The sequence below is a fragment of the Symphalangus syndactylus genome, chromosome 18 (assembly GCF_028878055.3).
Source record: "Symphalangus syndactylus isolate Jambi chromosome 18, NHGRI_mSymSyn1-v2.1_pri, whole genome shotgun sequence".
NCBI classification, from domain to species: Eukaryota; Metazoa; Chordata; class Mammalia; order Primates; family Hylobatidae; genus Symphalangus; species Symphalangus syndactylus.
Window position 1 is genome coordinate 65,622,019 of NC_072440.2, and position 9,862 is coordinate 65,631,880.

General features: G+C 56.1%; 1 protein-coding gene across 3 annotated transcripts in view; it reads left to right on the forward strand.

Annotated features, from left to right (window-relative positions):
• Positions 1-7,772, forward strand: part of HIC2 (HIC ZBTB transcriptional repressor 2) — a 35,231-nt gene extending 27,459 nt beyond the window's left edge. For all 3 annotated transcript variants that reach the window (XM_063623583.1, XM_063623584.1, XM_063623585.1), the window contains exon 3: positions 1,190-7,772. In XM_063623583.1, coding sequence (XP_063479653.1) covers positions 1,190-3,011 — 1,822 coding nt within the window. In that variant the 3' untranslated portion in view covers positions 3,012-7,772. The remainder of the gene's footprint in view (positions 1-1,189) is intronic.
• The last annotated feature ends 2,090 nt before the right edge of the window (positions 7,773-9,862 follow it).

Consider the following 9,862-nt stretch of genomic DNA (forward strand, 5'->3'; position numbering starts at 1 on the left):
TGAGGATGGCTTTGAGTCATTCAAAGCATTCCAGAGTCATTCTGTATACCGCCGGCCACAGTCCTTGCCTCTGCCCTTGGAGGGACATTTCCCTCCTCCCCCTGGGGTCCATCTGGTGCCCACTGTGCACCCATTTGCCCTGCCCTTGCACTCCCACTGTGGGGTGCCTGGTCCATGGCAGAGGAGGCTGCTCAGTGGGGATGGGAAGCGTGGGTGAGGAGCACCCGCTCTCAGAACCCCATGTCTTGCTGCCTCATAAGCAGAAACACACCTAGGCTGGCAGGGTTCCTGCAGAGACCAGCGGTGTCGGTGTGTTTCTTGCTTACTGATCTCAGTGCCTGTGCCAGTCTGTGTGATGGAGGCCAGCTGTCTACCTTTCCTAGGCCCAGATGGTGCTGCCCTTTCTAGAGATGCCGGAGGGTTCAGGTGGTGCCAGGTGCTTGGCCTAAGCTACCTTTCCTGCTTGGCACCTGGAAGCCGAGGCCAGGGCAGCACTTGGTGCCCACCTAGAGTGCGAGGTGGCCCAGGGCCTTGGGGAGAGGCGGGGCTGGCTACAGGCCGGCTGCAGCATCTGGGAGGCAGCAACATGACTTCTGGCAAAGCCTGGTCAGCCTCTCTGGTAGCTTGGGAGGCATACCAGCAGAGCCGAGGCTGCACACCAGAGGCTGCTGGCAGTTTGATATGGGCCCTGCTGTATTTCAAAAGGAACCACCATTTAGTTTTGGGGGATTTTTGCGAGCTTTCAAGACAAGCTCCTCTCACGGAGGCCTCTGCTTCCCGAAGTTTAAAGCCATCTGCTGGTCATTTTTGGGTCCCCTTCTGGTCCCTGAGGGTGTGTGATCGACTTCATTTAGTGTAGAGACAGTAGCCCGGGCTATGAAACCAAATGCAAACCCCAGTTTCTCTATTTGTCGCCTGATCACCCTCCATCTCCATTTTCTCATATAGTGCAAATGGGGCAGGGGCCTCTGTCCCTTCTCAGTTTGAGTCCTCAGTGAGATGACACGTATACTGCGCCTGCATGTGGTGGGCATTATGGGCTTATGTGCCGTGTACTATGCCGCAGGGGCTGCTGCCCTTTGTGGGGTCAGTTCTGAGGCCCTTTGCCTCGTCGAGCCCCACCCTGCCCCAGAGCCCTGTTCCGAGTGTGCCAGTCATCTGACGCGTGCATGCCTGTTCTTGCCCACAGGTGGTGCGCGTGGGCAGGGCGTGGGGACATGGGGCCCGACATGGAGCTGCCCAGCCACTCGAAGCAGCTCCTGCTGCAGCTGAACCAGCAGAGGACCAAGGGCTTCCTGTGTGACGTCATCATCATGGTGGAGAACTCCATCTTCCGGGCCCACAAGAACGTCCTGGCCGCCAGCAGCATCTACTTCAAGTCCCTGGTCCTGCACGACAACCTCATCAACCTGGACACAGACATGGTCAGCTCCACGGTGTTCCAGCAGATCTTGGACTTCATCTACACAGGCAAGCTGCTGCCCAGCAACCAGCCAGCCGAGCCCAACTTCAGCACCCTCCTCACTGCCGCCAGCTACCTCCAGCTGCCCGAGTTGGCAGCCCTCTGCCGCCGCAAACTCAAGCGAGCCGGCAAGCCCTTTGGCTCTGCGCGGGCGGGGTCCGCTGGCATGGGGCGGCCCCCCCGCAGCCAGCGGCTGTCCACGGCCTCTGTCATCCAAGCTCGGTATCAGGGTCTCGTGGATGGGCGTAAGGGGGCCCACGCCCCCCAGGAGCTCCCCCAAGCCAAAGGCTCAGACGATGAGCTCTTTCTTGGTGGCTCTAACCAGGATAGTGTGCAAGGTCTGGGCCGGGCTATCTGCCCAGCTGGTGGGGAGGCGGGCCTGGGGGGCTGCAGCAGCAGCACCAACGGGAGCAGCGGGGGCTGCGAGCAGGAGCTGGGCTTGGACCTGTCCAAGAAAAGCCCACCCTTGCCCCCTGCCACCCCAGGTCCCCACCTCACTCCCGATGACCCAGCCCAGCTAAGCGACAGCCAACATGGCTCACCCCCTGCGGCCTCTGCCCCTCCCGTTGCCAACAGTGCCTCTTATTCTGAGCTGGGGGGCACCCCCGATGAGCCCATGGATCTGGAGGGGGCTGAGGACAACCACCTGAGCCTGCTGGAGGCGCCTGGCGGGCAGTCTCGGAAGAGCCTCCGGCACTCAACTCGGAAGAAGGAGTGGGGCAAGAAGGAGCCTGTGGCTGGCTCCCCCTTTGAGCGGAGAGAAGTGGGGCCCAAGGGTCCCTGCCCGGGAGAGGAGGGTGAGGGGGTCGGGGACAGGGTTCCCAATGGCATCCTGGCTGGTGGGGCTGGCCCTAGCGGGCCCTATGGGGAGCCCCCCTACCCCTGCAAGGAGGAGGAGGAGAACGGCAAGGATGCAAGTGAAGACAGCGCGCAGAGCGGGAGTGAGGGGGGCAGCGGCCACACCAGCGCCCACTACATGTACCGGCAGGAGGGCTACGAGACGGTGTCCTACGGGGACAACTTGTACGTGTGCATCCCCTGCGCCAAGGGCTTCCCCAGCTCCGAGCAGCTCAATGCGCACGTGGAGACTCACACGGAGGAAGAGCTGTTCATCAAGGAAGAGGGGGCCTACGAGACAGGCAGTGGGGGCGCCGAGGAGGAGGCCGAGGACCTTTCGGCACCCAGTGCGGCCTACGCGGCTGAGCCCCGGCCCTTCAAGTGTTCGGTCTGCGAGAAGACCTACAAGGACCCAGCCACACTGCGGCAGCACGAGAAGACGCACTGGCTGACACGGCCCTTCCCCTGCAACATCTGTGGCAAGATGTTCACGCAGCGCGGCACCATGACGCGTCACATGCGGAGCCACCTGGGCCTGAAGCCCTTTGCCTGCGATGAGTGTGGCATGCGCTTCACCCGTCAGTACCGCCTCACGGAGCACATGCGTGTGCACTCGGGCGAGAAGCCTTACGAGTGCCAGCTGTGCGGGGGCAAGTTCACCCAGCAGCGCAACCTCATCAGCCACCTGCGCATGCACACTTCCCCCTCTTAGAAGCCAAAGACCCGCGGGCGCCCTCTGCCACCTTGCTCCCCGGGAACCCATGGAAGGAGAAGCGAGGTGATGCAGTAGCAGGGGCAAGACCCTGGGTCCAGTGGAGGCTCCGGGTGGCCCCTCTGGCCCCCACTGCCCACACCCAGAGCTTTAATGGACAGTCCGTACCAAGCAGAGCCGAGAGGAGGGAAGCCAGGGGTCCCAGCCCGTCTACCTCCCCATCCACCCAGGACCCCAGCTCCCCGCGGGGGCCACCACAAGGCCTGTGGGCTGGGTCACGTGGGTCTCGCTGGGACCTGGTCCCTTTGTTGCAGGCGGCTTGGAGAAAGAGGGCAGTGGGACGCTGGCCACGGCCAGGGTGGTGTTGGGAGCAGGCCTCACCCCGCTAGCCGTGTCTGTGTGTGTGCACGTGTGCTTGTGTCTGTGCGGGCGCGTGCAGCCCTGGTTCTGCAGGGAACTGGTGCTGGGGGTGCACATCTCTCCCTTCTTGAGCCAGGGTGGCACTGCTCACTGGCGCTGGGACAGTCAGGGTGACCCCACCGCCTACCTCTCTACAACTAAAGAGCCCTCTGGGCCTGTGTTGCTGTTATTCCTACTGATCTGTTCCTCTATTTTTCTTTTTGATTTTTGTTTTTTAAACCAAAACAAACAATAGCTTATTTTCTTCCCGCCCCCTCCGGGGCTGAGCCTGGGTCTGAAGACTGAATGTAACAGGGGCTGCTGGCCCTCCTGCGCGTCCCCCCGGCTCTGGCGCTGCAGGGGTGTCGGCGCGCCACCTCTCCAGGCCCCAGAAGCCCTTCTTGCCCAAAGGCTTCCCTGGTCCCTGAGCCCTGCCTCGGCTGCCTCAGGAGAGAGTGCTTTTCCTGTAGTTTCCAAGGAATATTCTTTGTTTAGAGGTACTTGTTTTTTATTAAGAGAAAAACCAGTGTAACGTTTATGTGACTGTTTGAACTGGAAGGTCTGGGATTCCGGGGGGTGGGGGGAGGCTGGACTCGATGCCGGGGCCGTTGGTACTCTTGTTTTCATTTGTGTGTATGTGCGCGCGCGCGCGTGTGTGTGTGTGTGTGTGTATGTGTGTTTGTGTGTGTGGTGTGTGCCGTACGCATGGGCAGATGTTTCGCTTTCCCTCCCTCCTCACTGAACAAGGTGAAGACTTCTGACCTTTTGCTACCTCTTGAATTCATGACAACAGTATGTTGGTGACTGGCAGTGGAAGCCCTTGACACTCTTGTTTTCCTCCGCTTAGCACCCAGGAAGTCGTGTGCAGGAGCCAGCAGGGCGCCGAGTGGCCCAGTGCCTGCAGCTCACCTGTGGGTTTTCCCTTTGAGCTTTGGGCCACATCCACCCCGAGGGGACCCTGGCACCCTGGGCACACGAGTCTGTTTGTGGTATAGGTGAGGGGTGTCAGGCCCCAGCCTGGAGCCAGGCACTGGGTGCTGACAGGGGAACCATGAGGAGGGTGGCAGGTCTTCGCAGCTCCCGGCCAGGGTGAGGCGGAAGTGAACCCTCATCCTGCCACTCCTACCCTCCATTCCTGCAAGAGTTTGAGCTTGAGAGAGCTGACCACAGGGCTCCCCAGGGAACAGGGATGGCACTTCCCTGAGCAGTCCTGGCCTCCGGCCACCGTCTAGTGGCCCACCTCTCGCCCCTCATCTTGGGCTTCCTCAGCCAGCCTCAGATACTTCATGGGCCCTGAAGTGGGCTCTCAAGGCCAGACCCAGGTTGCTGATCTCAGTGCCACTGTCTTCAGCCAGCTGAAGCTGTGTGGCTGGGCTGGCAGCCTTTATCATCATCTTGCTTCACCAATTTTTTTTTTTGTTTGTTTTCTCTCTTTTCATCCTGTTTTAAGTTTAGACCAAAAAAATACAGTCATCCCCTACCCCCACCCTTCTAGAGACCCTCCAGCTAAAAACAGAGCCTGAGTTCAGGGACCCAAGTGGTGAGTGGCGTGTTTTGTGGGTGAGGGAGCTTGGGCAGATGAGGCTCTTGGCTGAGCCCTCCCTGTGGCGATCCCAGCCTGAGACAGCCCTTCTTCCCTCCTGGTGGGAAACAGAGGACGACCCTGAGTCTCAGGTGCCAGCAAGTCAGGCTAGGGACCTGGGGGGACGAGGCCCGTGGACTCCACCCATACTCAGTGAGGGGGCCCCTGCTGTCCTGACGCCACCCCACCCCATCAGCACTTAAGCCACACGACACAAAGTCTGTACCGCACGGGAAATGTGCATGCGCCTGGCCGTGTGCGTGGCCTCCCGGGCTGTGGGCAGCTGCATCTGTGAGGTGACTTGTAAAAGTAGGTGATTCCTTTGCAGAACTTCAGGGACTGGGAGCAGAGGCCCCTCACTCAACGACGTTTGTGCGACATAGTATTGTACCCACCTTAGTATTGTATCGAGACTTTTCTGTATTTTAATGAGAAAGCAGAACACTAGTTTCCTATTTAAGACTTTAAGGGTTTGTGGGGCGGGGCGGGATTAACACAACATTTGGCTTTGTTTTCTTTTTCCTTTGATTTCCACGTCAGGTGTGTGCGACTGTGTGTGTGTGTGTGTGTGTGTGTGTGTGTGGAGATGTTAAGAGCCTCACAAGGAAACTGGGTTATTGGAGGCCAAGGCGGCTTACAGTTCTCTGCGTTCGTCACTTAATTCCTGAATGTTTCGGAGAAACAGGAATCAGAAAATAGCAGATATCATGTAGGAAAGAGAGGATAAACAAAGAAAAAAGAAAAATAAGCTCATACCCAAATTCACAAAGCCTATTTTTTAAACCAAAGCACATTTTGAATGAGTATGGAACCTCCATGGGCTCAGAAAAAAGATACTAATATATTTATCTCATTGTTTACATAAGCTTTTACAGTTTCAGACCTCAGCAGCTGTAAGGCCAGTCCAGGGAACCCTCCCCTGCTGCTGGAAGCCCTTCTGAGTTGGCCCTGGAGTGGCTCATGGGCAGAGAAGGGTAGCCCTGGGGCTGGGGAAGGGATTGGAAGCCTCCCTGGAGTCACCTGAGCCCTCGTCCCCATTCCCAGGGCCCCTCCAAGCCCAGCTGGCACCAAAGAGCTTGGGCCCGTGCTGATCAGCCCCCAAGGCCCTCTGGCCGGACCACGCTGGTCCTGACCAGCTAGCCTACGTGGGGATGGCCATCAGTTCTGGCCACAGGACCTGAGTCTGGGCTTGGGTCCCCCTGCTGCTCTGCCCGTGACCCTTGGGGATGGGTTGATGTGAGGGGTCCCACTCAAGCCAAAAAGCCGGGACCTTTGCACAGCTCAGTCGACTCTTGTGGGTCCCCACTCCTGGGGACCCCCTAACCCCACCCCAGGCAGCGGAAGGGGCTGACTGGGTCTGGCCCTTACCAACAGACGGTGCAAACACTCTTAACAGTGTTGTTTTTGTATCAATATGTTTGTGCAGTGATGAATGTATTTATTTCTCAGACTTGGGGCGAGTGAGCGGGTGGCAGGCCGGGTTCCGCCACTGCACACTCCCGCTGGACCGAGCCCCAGCAAGGGCTCCTCCAGGATTGCAAAAAAAAGGAAGAGAAAAGATGAACCTTTAAGCAAATAAGAATCTCAGAGACTCGCAGCATAGCCATACACCTCAGCCTGTGAAATGAACAATCCGGACCCTCACCGACTTTCCCCACCTCAGGCAGCCGTGTGTGTTTCCCGTTCATCACCACTCGGGGGCACCGGGCCGCCCACCCACTCCCCCAATCTGTCAGTATTCACTGGACCTCAGGCCCTGTGCAGGAGTGCGATCCGGGCTGGGCTGCTGGGCAGGCTGACCCCCTGCCCTCCTGCGGCCATCCTGAGTTGGGGTGAGGCCTGGGCAGCCAGAGGGCAGGGCTCAGGGAGCAGGAGGCTGCATCCGTCCACCCCCCAGGCGTGGGGGACAAAAGCCAAAGGTGCCAGGCCTTAGAGCAGACCAGGGCTCTCAGCCCTGGCATGCCCCCTAAAGGGACCAAGGTCCTCCTATTTCCCAGAACCCTGTTGGGGTAGATGTTACTGAACCTGTGAATCAGATGCTAGGAGTGAGGGGCTGGGGAGGGACCTAACTGGAGCCTCAGTCTGACATTCCACACCGGGGCGGGGGTGGGCATGAGCCGTGGGAACTGAGGCTGCCCAGGACCCCCTTCCTAGGATGCCCCGGCTTCAGTCACCCCACTTTAACTTTCTACCAGGACCCCCTCCCCCTACCTCACCTTGCTATTTATTGCTGTAATTTATTGACCTCAAAAATGCTGCATAACAGACCTCACTGGGGCAGGGAGGATCCCCAGGGCTCCCACCCTCCACTTGGCGGGCCCTGTGGGGCCAGGTGCTGAGGGGAGCCTCTCTACCCCACCCATCACTAGCTTCCCTCTGCCCTCCTCCACCCTGGCGGGGAGTGGGGGGCCAGGTTGGGCACTGGCTCATTTCTCGCAAATACCTCGAAGGGGAGGGGGGAGGGATGGGGTTATAGCTGTTTTGTTTAATTGGAACTGGAAGAGGGATCATGTTTTGTTTTATGCCCTTCCCGGAATGGGGGAGGGACACCAGGATCGCACTCCTGTACTGGCCACCGCCGCTGTCACTCGTCACATTGAGTTCGTGTCCCTTGAGAGTTTGTATAAATTCAGGTCAGAGCTGCAGCTACACAGCTGCCCAGTGTCATAGAAAAGCAATTCACCAACGACTGATCTCTCCATTCAGAAGTGTGCAGTCTTAATGTACAGCAATGAGAAACTGTTATTTTATGATCTTTTCATTAAAAGCTTGATTGAAAACTCTGGTGTGGGACCTCCATATTCTGCTTTGGCTGTTCTCTCTAGCAAAGTGACATGGCTTCTAAGTCTTAGAAGGGTGGGGTCTGGGAAGGGCATCTGCCTGCCACTATTCAGTGGTGCTTGGTGGGTCCTGGGGGTGTGCACTGGGCCAGGGAACTAGCACTTTGGTGTCAGCATCCTCTTGGGCAGTGTTGGCCTGAGTTAGCTGAGGCTGTCTGGGAAGCAGCGATACGTGCACAGTTACAGCAGCATGGACCTGGTGACTGGGGAGAGGAGGATGGCTGCCCAGTGCCCGGGACCCCTCATTGGAGTGGCAGAGTTGGGACTGAGGAAGGGCTGGGACAAGGCGAGGGCTGCTACCTTCTGCTCACTGCTGCTTCCTGATGCTTGGCCTGAGGGGAGGGGAGGGAGGAAGGAAAAGGGGGTAATGTTAATCCCCAGGGAATGGGGATCCTAGCGTGAAGACCCAGGAGGAGGAACAGGGATGGAGGGTGATTGTTACCTTAGACCTCTGGCATGGACTGCAGGCATCCGTGGTGGCTCCTGGCAGCTGGAGATGAACCCAGTGACCCCAGACTCCAGAAGAGCTTGAGCGCAGCTACTCTAAGTCTTGGTGAGTTCTGTTCAGTTGCTTTAAAATGATTTTTTGGCTTTATCAAAGTAATTCCTGAGTAGAATTTAAGTAATTAAATGGTTCTCAAAAAGGCTTAAAACAAAAACTAGTTTGTCTCCCCAACTCCGTCCCATACTATGCAGCCAATCACTTTGAATTATTTTAGCATGTTCTTCTGCATTTATCTCTACGTGTCTAAATAGTATTCTTACACTGCTGTCTTATTCCGTTTTGGAGTCTGGGCTTATTAATAAGGATTTTAGTTCATCTATACTCTCTTCTCCTTAATTTATATCCACCAAATAGTTGTCAAATGTGTAGTTTGATCTAGAGGTTGGCAAACTTTCTATTAAGTAGATTGTAAATATATATATATATAGATATTAGATATATATTATATATATATTTACTTATAGATTTACATATATATATATTTACTCCAGCTTTTGTCTAGGCTGGAGTGCAGTGGATCATAGCTTACTGTAACCTCAAACTCCTAGGCTCAAGTGATCCTCCTACTGCAGTCTCCCATGTAGCTGGGACTGCAGGTGTGATCCACCATATCCAGCTAATTTTTTTTGTTTTTGTAGAGACAGGGTCTTGCCATCTTGTCAGGCTAGTGTTGAACTTCTGGCTTTAAGTGATCCTCTTAACTTGGCCTCCCAACATGCTGGGATTACAGGCATGAGCCACTGCATTTGGCTGCCAGATAGTAAATATTTCAGGCTCTGCAGGTCACACCATCTCTGTTGTGACTACTCAGCCTTCTGTCATAGTGCAAAAATAGCCATCAGTGGGGCCGGGTGCAATTGCTCACGCCTATAATCCCAGCACTTTGGGAGGCAAAGGTGGGGATCACCAGAGGTCAGGAGTTCCAGACCAGCCTGGCCAACATGGTGAAACCCCTTTTCTACTACAAATACAAACAACAACAACAACAAAAAACTAGCTGGGTGTCGTGGTGGGTGCCTGTAATCCCAGCTACTCGGGAGGCTGAGACAGGGGAATCTCTTAAATCCAGGAGGCAGAGATTGCAGTTACCTGAGATCATGTCATTACACTCTAGCCTGGACAACAAGAGTGAAACTCCATCTCAAAAACAAAACAAGACAAAAATTAGCTGGGCATGGTTGTGGGTGCCTGTAATTCCAGCTAGGCAGGAGAATTGCTTGAACCCAGGAGGGGGAGGTTGCAGTGAGCCGGGATCACGCCATTGCATTCCAGCCTGGGTGACCAGCAAAACTCTTAAAAAAAAAAAAAAAAAAAAAAAGTAGCCACCGATGATATGTAAGCAGACAGGCATGGATATATTCCAGTAAAACTTCATTTATGGCCAGGCACGGTGGCTCATGTCTGCAATCCCAGCACTTTGGGAGGCTGAGATGGGTGCATCACCAGAGGTCAGGAGTTCGAGACCAGCCTGGCCAACACGGCGAAACCCTGTCTCTATTAAAAATACAAAATGCAGCCAGGCATT